The sequence below is a fragment of the Schistocerca serialis genome, chromosome 7, assembly GCF_023864345.2.
Source record: "Schistocerca serialis cubense isolate TAMUIC-IGC-003099 chromosome 7, iqSchSeri2.2, whole genome shotgun sequence".
In the NCBI taxonomy this organism is placed as follows: Eukaryota; Metazoa; Arthropoda; class Insecta; order Orthoptera; family Acrididae; genus Schistocerca; species Schistocerca serialis.
In genome coordinates this window covers 427,439,019-427,457,862 of record NC_064644.1, presented here as the reverse complement: position 1 = coordinate 427,457,862, position 18,844 = coordinate 427,439,019, and the positions used below count along the sequence as shown (strand labels likewise).

The window sequence follows — 18,844 nt, the reverse complement described above, 5'->3', positions numbered from 1 at the left end:
GCAGGGGGCGTTCGTTTTCTACTTCTGGCGAAGGACTTCATCCAAGAGCTGAAATATTTTAGCATTCTTCTTCATTGTGCCTGTCTGCAACTCAATGACTCCTCTATGGGACAAGTAGCAATCTATACTTTCCATAGTGTTGTTGGCCATCAGAGTGACATTCATGCTCAGATAAAACACTGTGCAAAGGTTATAACAGAGATGTCATAGGACATGACTGCTTTCATAGGCAGTTTTTCCTCGGGAGTAGGATATGCCCATGAAAAAACTGAATAGGATGTACATGTGACTGGGAAGGGTGTAGCACAGATGTTGCACCAAGGTCTTACACAGGGATATGGCCCATGTGGCCCGAGGAAGGGAGTAGGTATCACACATGGGCAGACCACAATACTGTGTAGATGGTGTGGCCTGTGGAATACCACTTTCGAAGTGACAGGAAGGACTGTGGATAAGAAGACCCTCATTTATGGGTGCAATATAGGCAACAAAAGCCCTGGGAAATGATGATGTTATATTCATGCCACAGGGCTGACTGGTAGATTAAGGATATTTGTATATATGGTATGGATCTGCTTGTGTGTTATGTTTGGAGGGTAGCACTTGTCTTTGAAGCCACTAATAAGTCCTCAGCACACAGAGCAAAGGGTTGTGCCACTGTTGTAGATGCAACATCCACAAGTGGCTTGACTGGATAGGAGAGACTTTTTAGCACGGAAGGGACGCAGCCATAAAAACTGTGATAAGTGTTGATGCCAGGGATGCTTTATACAAACAGTGGTTTCTAGGAAGCTACCAAACAGATTGAGGTCAATGTCCAGGAAGGTTGCATGTTGTGCCGAAGAGAAGGTGTGGAGACAGCGGAGGAATGAAGATACAGCATCTTGGCCCTGGGTTTATATTATGAAGATATCAATTTAATCTGAACCAGACAAGGGATTTAGGATCTCATGTGGACAGAAAGATTTCCACTAGAGAGCCCATGCACAGGTTGGCAACAGTGCGTGTCATGAGGTTGCCAACTGCCCAGACACCATGCACCCCATACCACTCATTCTACATGCACAGTCTCTCTCCTCCACTGCTCTATTTTCCCATCCCAATCTACTCCTTCACCTTATATTTCACTTAGAATCCCCTTCCCTGCATCAGGGCGAGCTCACCAGTGCCTCATTCTAGTCCTATTTCTTTGCTGCCCCTCCCTTTCAGCCCTCAGTCACATTTCTCTCCCTCCTTTATACTCTCACCCACCCAGTTCTATAAAATCCCTCTACTCAGTCTACTTGTTGGTTGGTTGGTTTGTTTAAAAGAGAGGGCAAGGGACCAAACTACGAGGTCATCGGTCCCTTGTTCCCACCGAGCGAGGTGGCGCAGTGGTTAGCACACTGGACTCGCATTCGGGAGGACGACGGTTCAATCCCGTCTCCGGCCATCCTGATTTAGGTTTTCCGTGATTTCCCTAAATCATTTCAGGCAAATGCCGGGATGGTTCCTTTGAAAGGGCACGGCCGATTTCCTTCCCAGTCCTTCCCTCACCCGAGCTTGCGCTCCGTCTCTAATGACCTCGTTGTCGACGGGACGTTAAACACTAACCACCACCACCACCCTTGTTCCTAATAAAACAATGCCACAAGTATGAGATTAAAACAGATGAGACATACAACACAAAACAGAAAGAAAGGAAAAACCACAAGAATGAAGGAAAGGCAACAAACACTAGAAGGAACAAAAGAGGACGAGAAAACAACAGAGAGATGCTAGAAAAAGAAGAGAATAAAACAAGAAAGCAAATCACAGTGGCTGGCCGACCACGAGAATAAAAAGGAAAAGCCAGCCACTCTGCAACACATTAAAATCTCCACCCTAAAAGCACTAGGGTGGAGGACACAGACAGACCAAGGACATGTGCTAAAACGTAGATCAAATGATAAAACCTACCCTCATGAACAAAATGTAAAATTAAATCACCCAATGAGGCGTTGTCAGATAAAATGAGCGGCAACGAGTCCGTTAACCCAAGATTTCGTTGCTGGGCAGTCAAAGTGGGACAGCGTACTGGAATATGGGCCACTGTCAACCGGGCGCCACACTGACACTGAGGTGGGTCTTGATGGCGCAAGAGGTAACCGTGGGTCACCCAAGCATGGCCAATTGGGAGCCAGAAGAGAACAACTGATTCCCTGCAAGAGGCCCGCGTGGGAGACTTCCACACATTTGTAGTTTCCTTAATGACACGCAGTTAATTGTGCGTAATGTTGTGCCATTCCGTCTTCCAAAGCCGAAAAATCCTGAGGCAAGTTAGAACGCAGGTCAGCTTCAGAGATGCCTATCTCCACAAGCGTTTTCCGCATCAAATGTTTGGCCAGCCTGTTGGCAAGTTCATTGCCTGGGATGCCGACTTGTCCTGGGGTTTACACAAACACCACTGGAAGACGGGACTGATCCAGGGCATCCACGGACTCCTGGATGGATGCCACAAAAGGATGGAGAGGGTAGCATTGGTCGATAGCTTGCAGGCTGCCCAAGGAGTCAGTACACAGAAGAAACAATTGCTCGGGGCATCAATGGATGCACTGAAGTGCATGAGATATGGCCACCAGTTCTGCAGTGAATACACTGCAGCCACCAGACCAGGAATGCTGTTCAATATGGCCTCTGTGGACAAAGGTGAAGCCAACATTACCATCAGCCATCAAGCCATCGGTGTAAACCACTTCCGAGGCCCGGAACAATTCAAGAATCGAGAGGAAGTGACAGCGGAGAGCCACAGGATTAACTGAGTCCTTAGGGCCATGCAAAAGATCCAGGTGGAATTTCAGCCTACAGCTGCACCACGGAGGTGTAAGTGAATGAACCTCGAGGAGAGGTGATGAAGGGAAGGACTACAGTTCAGACAGAAGCAATCACAAGCAAACCGCAATCGTTAGCCCTGACCTGCGCCACCCTTGCGGGAGGTGAACTGACGTGGTTGGGAAAAGAAGATGGTAATTAGGATGTTCAGGAGAGCTATGAACGTGTGCAACGTAACCAACGAGCAGTTGTGCATGTCTGATCTGCAGTGGAGGGACTCCAGCCTCCACCAGTACGCCTGTCACCGGATTCTTCCTAAAAGCTCCTGTCGCTAGTCAAACTCCGCAATGGTGCAATGGGTCGAGCAAACACAATGCTGAGGGCGCTGCCGAACCACATATCACACTCCCATAGTCAAGGCGGGATTGAACGAGGGCTCTGTAGAGCTGCAGCAGCATGGTGCGATCCACATCCCAGTTGGTGCTGCTCAGGCAGCGGAGGACATTGAGGTGCTGCCAACACTTCCGTTTAAGCTGACAAAGATGAGGAAGCCAAGACAAATGAGCATCAAAAACCAGACCTAAGAATCGATATGTCTTCACAACAGTGAGTGGATCGTCATTAAGGTAAAGTGCTGGTTCCAAATGAACAGTACGATTCCGAAAGAAATGCACGACACGTGTCTTCATGGCGGAAAACTGGAAGCCATGGGCTAGAGCTAATGAATGCACTTTGTGGATGGCTCCCTGCAGGTGACGCTCAACAACTCCGGTACTGGAGCAGCAATACGAAATGCAGAAGTCATCTGCATACAGAGAAGGTGAGACGGAGGGCCCGACAGCTATTGCTAGACCGTTAATCGCCACTGAAAATAGACACACACTCAATACAGAGCCCTGTGGGACTCCATTCTCCTATATATGGATGGAACTATGGGGGGCACCAACTTGGACATGGAAAGTACAGAGTGACAGGAAGTTTTGGATAAAAAATGAGGAGTGGGTCCCGGAGACCACACATGTACAATGTGGCAAGGATATGATGTCGTCAGTCTTGTTGTATGCTTTACGTAAGTAAATAAAAGACAGCAACCAGGTGTTGGCATCTGGAAAAGGCTGTTCGGGTGGCAGACTCGAGGAACACAAGATTATCAGTTGTAGAGCGACCCTGGTGGAAGCCGCCCTGACATGACTCCAAGACCCGACCCAACCCAACCGCCAACATACCATACGTTCCAGCAGCTTACAAAGAACGTTGGCAAGGCTGATGGGCCGACAGCCATCCACATCAAGCAGGTTTTTACCGGGTTTGAGTACCGAAATGATGGTGCTCTCGCACCATTGGGATGGAAAGACGCCATCGAGACAGATCCAGCTGAAGATGATGAGGATATGTCGCTTTGTAGTCAGCTGAGATATGTTTCATCTGGCTGTGGATCCGATAAGACCTAGGAGCTGTGTCGAGGCAATGTGTAAGGGCACTGAGTAGCTCCCACTCTGTAAATGGGGCATTATATGGTTCACTGTGACGTGTAGTGAACGAGAGGACTTTCCCTTCCAGCCGCTGTTTGAGAGTGTGAAAGGCTGGGGGTAATTCTCCGACGCAGAGGCTCGAGCAAAGTGCAGGGCAATCATGTTTGCATCGGTAGATAACACGCCATTTATGGTAACACCAGGAACGCTTGTTGGGGTCTGGTACCCGAGAAGATGTTTGATCTTTGCCCAGACTTGGGAAGGTGACATATGGCACCCAATGGTCAAGACGTATCTCGACCAACACTCCTGCTTCCGTCGTTTGCTAAGTTGGCGAACGTGGGCACTGAGCCGTTTAAAGGCTATGAGGTTCTCCAGGGAAGGGTGCCACTTATGCCGCTGTAGAGCTCACCAACGCTCCTTAATTGCTTCAGCAACTTCCGGCGACCCCAAGGGACTGCCTTACGCCGGAGGCACCCTAAAGAGCGAGGGATCACATTTTATGCCGCAGAAACAATTGTATCCACCTGCTCAACCATCACATCGATGTTACGTGTGGAGGAGATTCAATGATAACAGCAGAGGTGAAAGTTTCCCAGTCCACCTTGTTTAAAGCCCACCTGGGCAGGCGTCTGTGGCCCTGATGCTGGGGCAGTGACAGGAAGATGGAGAAGTGGTCACCACTTCACAAATCGTCATGTGCTCTCCAGTGGATAGATGGGAGAAGTCCTGGGCTACAAAGTGATGAATCAATGGCCAAGTAACTACCATGAGCCACACTGAAATGTGTCAGAGGTCAAACTGAGACAGTAAAGTTTCGACATCCTTGCCTTGGCCAGTAAGCACAGTGCCGCCCCACAAGGGGTTACGAGCATTAGAATCTCCCAAAAGTAGGAAAAGACTAGGGAGCTGATCAATCAGTGCAGCTAATACATCCAGGGGTACTGCACCATCTGGAGGAAGATACACATTGCAGAGAGTAATTTCCTGTGTCGCCCTTATTCTGACAGCCACTGCTTCAAGACTGGTTTGAAGGGGCACATTGTCACTACAAACTGAGTTTAGGACGTAAATGCAAACTCCACCTGACACTCGATTATAGTCGCTATGGTTCCCGTAATATCCCTTGTAGCCAAGGAGGGCAGGGGTCCGCATTGCCAGGAACCAGGTTTCCTGGAGCGCAATGCAGATAGGAGGTGTAAAGTTTAACAGTTGCCGTAGCTCAGCCAGGTGGTGGAAAAAACCGCCGCAATTCGACTGGAGGGTGATGACATGTGAGACTGGAAAGGCATGGAACATTCAATGAGGCAGATTACACCTCAGAGTCACTTGCTGCCACCGACTTATTGCCTGAGCAGTCTATATCTATTGTGTCTGAGGGTCTGGCAAGATCTAGGTCCTCATCGGCCGTCAGAATCTCCACCCCAGCCTCAGATGCAGAGCTTGTAGTGTCATCTTTGCCAGTAGCAGAAACCTGGGAAGACTTACGCTTCTCCAGCTTAGAAGTGGGGACGGACATCCCCGAAGGTTTGGGGGAGGGGGACGGGGAGGGGGGGCTGGTTTGCTCCTGAAGTAGGTGGCGCGGGAGCAACAGGGAAGCAAATGCCCCCCACCAGCAAGGGGATAGGTGTAGTCTTCCGGCTCTGAGAAGTGACTGGGGACGGCAGAGCTGATGGTGCCAGAACTGTTGTAGAAGCAACGTAAGACGATGTCACACGTAGAGGATGCAGGCATTCAAATTTTCTCTTAGCCTCAGTGTAGGTCAGTCGGTCCAGGGTCTTGTACTCCATGATTTTCCTTTCTTTCTGGAGAATCCTGCAGTCTGGCGAGCAAGGCAAATGGTGCTCTCCGCAGTTGACACAGATGGGAGGCAGGGCACATGGAGTATTGGTATGTGATGGGCGTCCGCAATCTCGACATGTGATGCTGGAAGTACAGCGGGAAGACATATGGCTGAGATTCCAGCACTTAAAGCACTTCATCGGGGGAAGGATATAGGGCTTTACATCACAACGGTAGACCATCACCTTGACATTCTCGGGCAATGTACCACCCTCGATGTCCAAGATGAAGGCACCGGTGGCAACCTGATTATCCTTTGGACCCTGGTGGACACACAGGTTAAAATGTACACCTTGCCGCTCCAAACTGGAGCACAGCTCATCGCCAGACTGCAATAGAAAGTCCCTGTGAAATATGATACCCTGGACCATATTTAAGCTCTTATGGGGCGTGATGGTTACAGAAATATCCCCCAGCTTGTCACAAGCGAGTAACTCCCGTGACTGGACAGAGGATGCTGTTTTGATCAAGACTGACCCAGATCTCATTTTGGACAATCCCTCCACCTCCACCAACTTGTCCTCTAAATGCTCAACAAAAAACTGAGGCTTCATCGTCATGAAAGATTCCCCATCAGCTCTCGAACCCTCCCAAGGTGTGGCCAGCGAGGGGAACAATTTGGGGTCGTACTTCTGTGCATTGAATTGAGCTCGTGAACACTTAGAGACTGCTGGTGTTTCACTACCAACAAGAGATGATGGACTACGCTTCATCCCCTCTCATCCGCCCTGATGCCACCCACTCCGACCAGGAATCCTCCCCACAGGCGCCACCCAGCCGCAGCAAAGGCCACCTGGCAGGATGGCCATTGCCAGGAGTCCCGATGCCCCAGGGGGATAAGCACCTACCCCCCTGGCGGGAGTTAACAGTGCAGGCATCAGCAGAGCGATCCCTGTGTGGTCAGGGGGGCTACAACGAACAGAGTACATGGCAGCCCCACCACAATGGATTGGCTACCGAGTTGGATAACAGGTGCAAAGAAGTCCATGGTCATCGTCGACACAGGAAGCAACACTGCATAGTGCATGACGGAAAACCCGTCCAGGAAGGTGTCCTCGCCAAGAGATGGAGAATGAGTGGGACTGAAAGGCGACAACGAGAAAGTGGGCTAAAGATCTCAATGCACAAGGGACACGATGCACCACGTAAGGCGCCCTTCCCCAATTGGCTTGCACTTCGGGAGAATTTTGAAGGATGGAGGTCAAACCCTACAGGGGACCATCACATAAAGGCAGAAACATGTGAAAGTTGTTTTAGTGGCCTCTTACAACAGGCAGGAATACCTCGGGCCTATTCTTACCCCCGGACCCGCAGGGGACTCACTCTACTTGTAGCACCAGGAAAATTTAGTTCGCACGGCCAAATTAGCTGTGCATGTGAATACATGTGTCGATGTGTTGATGTATGTTTTGTACTGATCAACTCTGATTAAGGTCATAATCTAAAAGCTGAAGAACTTCTACAATCTTTATTTACTTACTCACTTATAGACTGCTCAATGTTTCGAGATTCCAAAAAGAAAAGTCTTTACTTAAAGTATTTATAAAACATCTTATTTTGCAGTTACCATGCCCTAACTAACTTACTTACTAAAAACCAAACCAAAATACAGCAGATAAGTAAAATGTCCATTTTCCCCAGTGCTTGGACGTTATTCACAAAAGCAATAATCAGAAATCACAAGAGATCTATTCAAAAAATTCCCGAACATTCGTAATTCCATGCCAATGATACATCAGAGTGAAATGCTACTGGCATCCCTGCATACACCTGCGTTTATATGTGTAGCTGCTGGGAGTTTCATTGTTGTATGTCTGTTAATTACTGTTCAGCACTCTACAGAGTAGAACGTTGTGTCACACAGTCTGCAAATTTTGAGATGGCATGCAAATTTTGAGATGGCAGAGTTAGGAGCAATGGGTATACATTAAATTTTGCATGAAACCTTTACAGAGATGCACCACATGATGCAGGAAGCCTGCAGTGATGAGTGCTTACGCCATACTCATGTTACGAATGGTTCGCACAGTTTAAAAATGGCCGTATGTAAGGTAAAGGTAACCCTTGTTCAGGACACTCTTCAAGGTCTACTGACAACTAACATCAGGGACATCAACAAAATCGTGCATGCCAATCAAAGACTGACTGTTAGAGAGATTGCAGAAGAATGTTACATTTCAGTTTGATCACCTCATGAACTCCTGTCACAACATCACAGAATGCATCGTGTTGCCATCAAGTTCATGGCACAGCTCATGAAAAAAGACCAGAAAGATCTTCGCCTCTCAATTTGAGAAAAGTTTTTGGATCATGCAAATAAGAACGAGATGTTCTATAAGAGAATCATGACCAGTGATGAGACATGGGTCTATAGTTATGATACTGAGATCAAGGTTCAATCTTCACAGTGAATCGGGAAAGGTTCTCCAAGGGGAGGGGGGTAAGGATCATCAAGTCAGGTGAAATATCAAAGCCATGCTAATAGTTTTCTTTGACTTTGAAGGATTAGTTCATCATGAATTTGTGCCACATGGACAAACTGTTAATTAATGGTACTTTCGACTATCAGGACGTGTTGCGATGCCTGTGAGAAAATGTGAGAAGGAAACAGCCTGAAATGTGGTAAAACAATTCATGGCTATCACGCCACATTAATGCACCTGCATATTCACCTCTGTTGTTGCACGACTACTGCACAAAACACAGAATCACCGTGCTGCCTCATCCTCCATACTGTCCAGGCCTGGCCCCTGCAGACTTTTTTTCTTTATTTATTTTCAAAGTTGGAAACACCACTGAAATAGCAAAGGTCTGCAACGACAGACAAGATAAGAGAAAATCTGCAGACAACACTTTACACGATCCTGCAAGAGGCGTATCAAGACTGCGTCCAGAACTGGAAACTGCATTGGGGGCGACGTACCAATTGTGGAGGAGAATATTTTGAAAGAGACCATGCACAATAAGTAAAGGTAAGCGTAGAATAATTTTGTGAACAAAGTTTCGGAATTTGTTGAACAGACCTCATAAAACATTGAATTTCAAATCACAGGTTTCTTACAAAACTAGAAAGCAACATCAAAAATTAATATATCCAACACATACCGAATTAAGAAAAAAATGATTGTCTGCAATCAACTATTACACTGAATGCCTCAATTGAAATATTTTTTGTACCACCTGACACAAGTCAATTACGGCAAACAAGATTATCATTAAATATGGTGCACAAAGTTATTCTTTTACCCCATTTAGGTTCCTTGCAAATGTCAGTGTTTCTCTTGACCTTTTTTTTATTAATCATTTACCCTTCACTTCTTTGAAAATTTCTAAATATTTACTACCTCCTTAGAATTTGAATGAGGAACTGTGGTTGGTTGGAGTTCAGAAATTAATTACTTTTCACAAATTCATAGCCATGACTCTCAGTGAGTGTGGTAAGTTCAGCATATATTTTAATTTTCAGCAACTAATTGAGAAAGATAGCATTTGATTAGCCCTAAGTACCTTATAGAAAGCCTTTGCATTGTTGACCATGAGCTGAATGTCTGCCGTTAAATCATCCACATCTTCATATTCATCAGTTTTTAGCTTCTGCTGAACTTTCAGCAAGTCAATAGGATTAGTGACAACCTAAAACACACAATATATTCTGTTAATAAAATATAAACATTATTTTTATATATATATATATATATATATATATATATATATATATATATATATATATATTTACAAGTATATGTTCCTTATGCAACACAATAACCTGTTGCCACATCAACATCAGTTAAGTTCTTCGTAACTAGCAGAATGAAGACAAAAAAGAAACCTTTCTCTTATATATTCCAAAAACCCTTTCCTCCACCAACAAAACTGAATCTACCGATACCTCTCACTTTTTTTAAAAAAAAGTACAAACCAAATCCAATATGGATATGTGCCCCAGAAACAGAATTACAGTTATTCTCATGACATCATATCCAATGGCTTCAGCTTCTCACACCCAAATTTGTCATGTTGCAACCAACAAAGACCTCAAGCTATGCTAGAGGTCAGTCTTGTCACCACAATCTAAATTCCAAAAAACTGTATAGAAGGATCAGCTCACATCAAAAGTATCAAAGATTTAGACCTCCTAACGTCAGATATTCATGATTTTTTTTAAATGTTTATAGTATGGACTCTAAGAGTAAAAAAAGGTACTGAACTTCGTACTCTTTCAACGCACAAATCTTTATCAAATTTCAAAAAAAGAATATTGCTAACTTTTCTGAAAGTGCTATGAAACCAATTGAAGCAAAGTACTTCTCAAAAATACATTTCCTTGAAATATACGTTTGTTAATCCTATATCATAAACCTGGTAAGATGTTTAGGTAGTGTAACTTACCAGAAATGTAAACAGTAGTGTAAGAATGCCTAATGAACATTTGCATTGTTGTTATAAAATGTTTTACGCACTCCTTTATGATGTAGAAAATAAAAATAAATTGAATATAAACAGAGCAGAAAACACATACTTGAACTTTTATGAAAAAAAGTTTAGGAGATGAAATGACTTTATGACCGAAAATTTTAAGGTAATAGAGGCTCCTAAAACTCAACTGTGATACCTTGAGTGTATGGACTTTTATGGAAGATTATTGGGTATTACTGAAACTATTCTAGTGTTCCATAGCTCATGGGCAATTTGGACATAGTGAATATTTAAAACATCATATTAGGACATAAAAGTACTGTCAGACATGATCGTTTTCCACTTACATCAGTACTGTAATACTTTTAATATTCAAATTCATAGTGATCAACTAACCTCATAATAACCTGGTTCCTGCCTTCTTTTAGGAACCCTAATAAATGCATCGCACAAAAGTGTGCCATCATCCTTCTTATGATTCCTTATTGTGTCATACAGTTGATGACATATCTCCGCCTAAGCGTAAATGAAGAAAAAATAAGTTTAGTAATCAACAGAAAAAGCGCAAAACTTAAGTACCAATAATAACACAAACCGGATCTAATTTCTTCCGTTTTCTATGCGGTTCGTGAGATGCTGGCTCTTGATCCCCATCGTCGTCCTGCCCTCGGCTTTGGACGGATGAGGTACGTCTCCGTTTGCTCATTTGATCTGAGGATAAGAAACATGCTGTATAATTTTCGTTCATATTCTGGGATATTTTCACCAACAACGTTTTTTCTCACATACTCATAACCAAATAAACACACAATGGTTTTACTATGACCTACTACTACGTGATTTCAAACCACACTCCACTTTCAATCAACAAGCTACGACTTACAACAGCTCCTATATTCAAAATATTGGTCGTTACCACATAAAAAGCTGCAAAAGATCGCCTAGACAAATAGCAGACTGTGTGTACAAATATATTTACAATGGCCTGAACCACAGATGATACCTTTATACACAAAAAAATTAAAGCACTCAGATGGCGATAATGTTTTCTTGTATTATACTCGATTATCTATTTTGCAACATCGCTAAATTCTCATCAGTACAGCCCACATTCGATTATAACAACACGCAACAAGCCCTGTGTTCTCATTTCCGCCATTGTGCCACAAACAAACGCTTTAGTACTATTATTAATTGACATCAACAATGCGAAACTAATGTGTATCTCTACAAAGGCTTTTCTTTTGGTGTCTTCAGAAGGTCTAGCCTAATACAGTTTCATTTTCGAATTTTAATAAAACGATTTTCAAATTTTGTTGGTGATTTATTGTCTTTGACTACAGTAATAAACTAATAATACATGTTAAACATTTAGCTAGATACATCTTTGCAGTCGAAATACTTAGGAACTACCGCCACAAAAAAACGACTGCAAATCAATTACGGTGTTCAGCCTTACATTTAGTGTAGGCATTATGCAGATCAGACAATGAGCAACATACGTGCACACTGGCGACAAACACTAATAGACAATGTCAGCAGCACTAATACCACTTTCTTTGCGTTGCTGCTTTCCAGCAGTATTCCGTGACAATGTTATATCGAAACTTGCCTACTAGTACCGCGAGCACTTCTTGAAACAAAGAAAAACGTATATATGCACTCACGATTAAAATTTTTCTGGGTGTTGTACTGCGTCCTTGTATAAAATACGCTTTAAATTGAGAAATCTAAGTTTCGGCTACATTACAATCGCTTTCATAATGGAAAACTAGGTTTGGTAGGGGGAAGGACGCCGCTATTTTTTGCAGATTGTCAGTTTTAGAGCACTGTATAGTACAAGCTGAACAATTCGTCATTTTGAATCTCACGCTGAAGGCCCTGGTTTAAACCCTATGGAGCATTTACACTTTTTAATATTCTCTTAAGGCCATCAAATGCACATACCTTGCGCAGACAATATTACAGCTAGTAAAAGTATTAGCTTACATTTGACTTTAAGTAAGTGATTAGACGAGAATTTCGAGATACGATACATTCACTTACGTTCCATGTAAGTCAAATTTTGCTTTTCTAAATTTGCCAAATACAATTAAACTGTGTTACCATATCGTATTTTCTGGTTTATAAGGAACATCCAGTTAAATTTACGGTAAGAGATGCATTCGTAAACAATTGCGGAATAAAGTTGAAATGGAACACAACAGACATAAAAATTTCATGTCAGCACTAGAGGGACTTGCATGAGTACTCAAAAAATATAACTGATCCCAATTTTATTGACTATTTCCAAAGCTTTAAAAGAAATCCTTCAGAAGTTATTTAAAAAAAAAGACCTGCAAATATTTTGTTATGACTAACAAGCTGCGATAAAGTATTATTAATTTTATCCTTCTATAAAGCTAACTGCTCCTTGGGATGACGTATGGTTTTCTACATGTTTCGCAAATAAAATCAACAAAAGTAGCTTAAGGTAAAATAAACTCATATCTTACATACATAATTTCATTACCACCGCTCTGCGAGCACATCTATTCCTAAAACAAAGGAAAAAAATCCTTTTTACTTACATTACTCTGGTAGTTGCTCGATTCTGATGTCCAATCTTTGCTCTCATGAATTTAGAAGCTACCTAATACAGCACTGTCCTCCGACTGGGATTTAGAATGTCGGATTGTTCACCCCGATATATCCAGTGCTTTAATGGGTGTCAATACGCCATATTTGAGGATCTTTATTGGCCCTAGAATAGAATATGCTAGTCATGAGGAAGACCGGTATAACTTTTTCAAAAGAAGTATCGGGTTTGTGAAGCCTGTAATTAAAATACCTATAAATTCCCCAAATTTGCAATGTTTCTACTTACATGAAATATTCACAGACGTTTGCCAAAACCGGAAAAGGAGATTTTTCTGAGCATGAGCGTCTGCAGCCTTTTAGGAAGTGTCTACCTAAGGTAGTACTGGCCATACTGTGGGCCATAACCGCAACTTGTGTGTATTCCGTTAGTAAGTACGCATCTGGGTTACATAGCTTTCTGATGTAACAATAATAGACGTCTGTAACTCGTCTTTGAAAGAGCTTAAGATTTGTCAAGGACCGTGGAAAGCACCAAGGAAATACTGAGGGGACTGCTTTGCGACAAAGTAATTGTCACTAGTCAACAACTGGAACCATTCAAGCCATACAAACACTTTGGTGTAACAATTTGCATGGATATGAAATGCAATTATCACATAGTCTCTATCTTAGGAAAGGCGGAAGCGTCTTGTGCCAGTAATACGCCTGGCTGTGCTGACATTTCAGACCGAAAATTAACATCAAATGGCCATATTCATCTGGCTTCAGAGAATAACTGCCTGTCGTGTTCTGCCATCGTGAGAGTAGGTGCTAAGACGTGTGCTATGCTTGCCAAGTCATCGCCTGCTCATTCTCATTTCGCTTGCTTTCTTTGTTATCTCTTGTTTGTTGTTTCATATTTACTTATTTTGTATATAGTTCACACCGTTAAAGACATGAACACAGGAAGAGGGTCCAAATGATGTAGGTTGCAGCAGTTACTCAGGGATTAAGAGGCTGGCATGGAATAGAGCAGTGTGGAGAGCTGCACCAACGCAGTCTTTGGATTGAAGATCACAACAAAACAGCATTGTTGTGGTGATGACTGTCACTGTTTAAATTGTCCGCTATTCCTTACCCATTACGCTCTGAAAAAAAGAGTGTCTCCATAATGCATTACACGATAAAGGTGGAATACTTATGCTCAAACTGGGGCTTATAAGCGTTTCTTGGCTTACACCCTTTATAATTCTAGTGCCTTTTTTCACATTCTGAACCCTCGCTTAGCTGCTACCAAATTACCACAGTAGGCCTACGTGAAACCATATTTAACTTGGGAAAGAAAGTAGTCAAAATATGTATTCTTTATTGTTTTTGCGCATGGCATCCATATTTTAAATAACTTTGAAGCTGATGCTATTCACATTTTCCATCACAAACTCAGTGATGAAGTTAAAATGTACAGTCAGTCAGACGCCTAGTAACACATTAAGATCTCATTTTGACATGGTAGAAGCGCACTCAGCAGGTATATAGCAAAATATTAAAAGTGCTTTCATCATTCACCATTAGAACTACTGTAAGTAAAAAACAGTTGGTTGCATGCTACACCTTCTTCTGTTAAAATTTTCTTCTTTGTATTAGTGTCTGCGGAAAATATACGGCACACTAACAGTATTCATGTGGCAAAAGAATACAACAAACGCTACCAACTGAATATCGAATATGTGACAGAAGCTTATAGGCTACCCTTCTCATTGTTTTACAACACTACATGATACACTAAGAAACGCTTTATTCCAAAAGCAAACAAAAACTGGATGAATCATAATTACAAAGATATTATGTACACAAGTATCACCCTACATATGGCAGTAATCTAGATTTCGCTTTTAGACTTAATAAATATGAATAGTTTTAACTTTACTGTGATGGAGACGCCCAGAAAAATATTTGAGTTTTGTGTCACACCAAGCGCTAAAGGAGAGTTATTTATGAAATACTAACAAGGGAACCTCCCCATCGCACCCCCCTCAGATTTAGTTATAATTTGGCACAGTCGATAGGCCTTGAAAAACTGAACACAGATCAATCGAGAAAACAGGAAGATGTTGTGTGGAACTATGAAAAAATAAGGAAAATATACAAACTGAGTAGCCCATGGGCAACATATGCAACATCAAGGAGAGTGTGAGCCCAGCACCGCCATGGTTCCGTGGTTAGCGTGAACAGCTACGGACCTAGAGGTCCTTGGTTCAAGTCTTCCGTCCAGTAAAAAGTTTTAATTTTTATTTTCAGACAATTATCAGAGTTCAGGTACTCACACATAATCAATTTCGCTCTCCAAAATTCCAGGACGTGTTTAGATTTGCTTGAACATATGCAGGATTTGACAGTCTACACAGGGAAAAATTTGAAAACGTTAAAAACATATGTTTTGACAGAGCACAGAGAAAACTGTGCGACTGTGAAACTGTTGCATTCATTTGTTGCAGTTTATGTGACACACTCTTATGTTTTCATCACTTTTATGGGGGTGATTATCACATCCACAAGAAAACCTAAATCGGGCAAGGTAGGAGAATCTTTTTACCCATTCGCCAAGTGTGCAAGTTAGGTGGGTCGACAACATATTCCTGAATGTGACGCACATGCCGTCGCCAGTGTTGTATAGAATATATCAGACGTGTTTTCCTGGATCAAATGTTTTCGGATCCCATTGGAGAGGCACGTCCTTTCGTCTACTAATCGCACGGTTTTGCGGTGCCGTCGCAAAACACAGGCCCTAAACTTATTACAGTGAACAGAGACGTCAATGAACGGACAGATCATAACTTGCAAAAACAAAGTAAGTAAAATTTTCGCTCAAGGGTAGGCTTGAACCTTTCACTCCGCAGCTGCTCACGCTAACCAAGAGAACACGACGCTCCTTTATCTACATATGCCTTGATGTTGCATATGTTGCCCACAGACTACTCAGTTTGTATATTTTGCTTATTTTTTCATAATTCCGCACAACTTCTTCCTGTTTTCTCGACTGATCTCTGTACAGTTTTTCAAGGCCTATCCACTGTGCCAAATTATAACTAAATCTGAGGGGGGTGCGATGGGGAGGTTCCCTTGTAAGGCGTAGGAGAGGCTGTAATTAAATAATAACAGCATATGACGAACAGGTTTTATTTCTTAAATAAAACGAAGGCACTTGATAAACTCAGGAAACACAACATTTCCTTGAAAGCTTAATGTAAACGTATACTAAGAAAAAAATACAGTGTGTTGGTCACAAGTGGCAAAGATAATAATACATCAGTGTACAAAGTCATTATATCAGCACAACAAGCTATACTATGCAACACCTCCACTCTTGTTTGTTGATTTTAAAGACAGAATCGGTAATCAGCTACAATTACTCTCAAAGTTTTCTTTGACAGTTCTTTCGTGAGCATGTCTGCCAGTTGATCTTCTGACTTCACATAAGACACAAGAACAGAATCGTCAGTTATTTTTTCACGAATGTAATGGACATTTATATCGATATGTTCGATCCTTTTGTGGTGTTCATTGTCTCTCATTTATTGTAATGCACTTTCATTGTCCACAAAGATTGGTGTTGGTTGCGCCATGTTAAATCCAAGCTCCTGTAAGAATTTACAAGGCCAGGTAATTTCAGCAACTGTATCGGATGCTGCAACATACTCTGCTTCTGCACCTGTCGTAAATCTTGAAAAACGTTTTTGCCTGCGAGATATAATAGGTCCACTTATCAGTGCACTGACATAGCCTGTTGTTGAACGATGAGTACCAATATCTCCAGCAAAATCAGCATCTTAATACACATGGTGATAAAAATTAATAAATAAGTATTATTATTTTTAATCCAATTAATAAAAATATTATCAAATTTGATCTTTATAAATTTTGAAGTGAATGATTTGTCTTTCAGACTTAATTTACAAATCTTGTAAATTGTAAGTCAGTAGTAGCGTGAACTTATGTCGTTTTTTGCATTCTCTATGCCGTTGAGATTTACGCTATTTAGTTATATGCTTCTTCTTCCACCATAAGTACTTCTCATTTTTGACCATGAATACAATACTGATTTTTATCGGACTTGATTGACTGATTGATTTTAACAGGGAAGTCAGAACAGCTTAGGTCTGACCTACTACTGCCGCACCGAAACTAGGTTTATTCTGTGGTATCGCTCCTTGTATATCTAGTAAAGCCAACCAGTGCCCTTAAATAGTGCAAGGAGTCCCTCTACCTGTTTTTGTTGCACACAATTTCTTCAGGTCTAGTTGTCCCGAAGATTCTGTATCTTTTACTCTCCAATGCCATGTATTCGAAGATTAGGTGTGATGCAGTTTCTTCACCCTCATCACAGATCCTACATTTAGGGTACTTCTCCATTATAGCCATTGTGTGTACATGTTTTTGACATTCCCATGGCTGGTCATCAGTCCGGTCATGAGTTTGATCTCTTTTCTGTCCAGTCCCAGGATTACAGAGCTTCTTTTAAAACATGGCTTGGACATCATTACCTCACGATGTTTTTGTTTATGGACCTTGGTCCAATATCCTACAGGCTCTTTCCTAAGCCAGTTCCACAGTTTTAATTTCGTCATAGCCTTGGTGATTGTCAGGACAGGTCCCGGTCCAATAAATCGAGTTATTGTCCCATCATAGCCAATCTTTCAGCATGTTCATTGCCACAGATCCCTGAGTGGCCAGGGACCCACACTAGGTTTACCCGATTGGTTCCTCCTAGCTCCACCAGAGCCCTGTGGCAATCTGTAACAATCTTAGATCTTGTTGCAGGAGCCGCCAATGAGTTCAGGGCTGTCTGACTGTCTGAATAGATGTAGATCCTATGGTCATTGTAGCACCTACACATATTCTCCTCCCCACATGCCTTGATTGCAGTAATACAGAGGCCAGTTTTCCTAGAGAAATGATGCTCTCCAGTCTTGGCTGAAACCCATACACCCCTGCCCCAATGCCTTGGTCTGTTTTCGACCCATCAGTGAACCAAACGATGTCCCCTGCATGGTGTCGAACTGTTTTTTCCCACTGCACCCTACTTCCAATTATTATGTTGTATGGCTTGTCGAAGCAGTTGGGCCGGCCGAAGTGGCCGTGTGGATCTAGGCGCTGCAGTCTGGAACCGCGAGACCGCTACGGTCGCAGGTTCGAATCCTGCCTCGGGCATGGATGTGTGTGATGTCCTTAGGTTAGTTAGGTTTAGCTAGTTCTGAGTTATAGGGGACAAATGACCTCAGAAGTTGAGTCCCATAGTGCTCAGAGCCATTTTGAAGCAGTTGGGAGTTATTATATAGTCGTCAGGCATTTCGCCAGCGATTCCTATATTTACCTCACTCACTATGTAGTGTGTAATTCTGGATATCCGAATCAGACCCAGTTTTTACCAGTTTTAATTCTGTGTGCCCCAGCTGCTGCCTCCATCTAGACCCAAAGGTGAAGTGGAGGCATATCCAGCATGGCTTCCGTTCCTGCGGTTGGTGTGCTGCTAATTCCGCCTGTTATGGCTAAGCTGGCCAATCTCTGCACCTTAGCAAGCTCCTTAGCAGCTACCTGCTGTTCTACCTTCTTCCACCACACTACGGCCCTGTAGGAAATCCTAGGTCTAAACACTGTGGTGTATATCCAGTGCATACCCCTAGGGCTGAGGCCCCCCCTTTTTGCCACAAACCCTCCTAGTACTCACTAGAGTACTTTTTGCCTTGGAGCAGACGCTTTTAATGTCA

At 42.8% G+C, this 18,844-nt stretch overlaps 1 protein-coding gene across 1 annotated transcript in view; it reads right to left on the bottom strand.

Annotated features, from left to right (window-relative positions):
• Positions 1-11,455, bottom strand: part of LOC126412869 (protein polybromo-1) — a 325,260-nt gene extending 313,805 nt beyond the window's left edge. The window contains 4 exon segments of the mRNA XM_050082745.1: positions 9,612-9,737; positions 10,917-11,036; positions 11,116-11,231; positions 11,437-11,455. Coding sequence (XP_049938702.1) covers positions 9,612-9,737; positions 10,917-11,036; positions 11,116-11,226 — 357 coding nt within the window. The 5' untranslated portion in view covers positions 11,227-11,231; positions 11,437-11,455.
• Between the last annotated feature and the right edge of the window lie 7,389 nt (positions 11,456-18,844).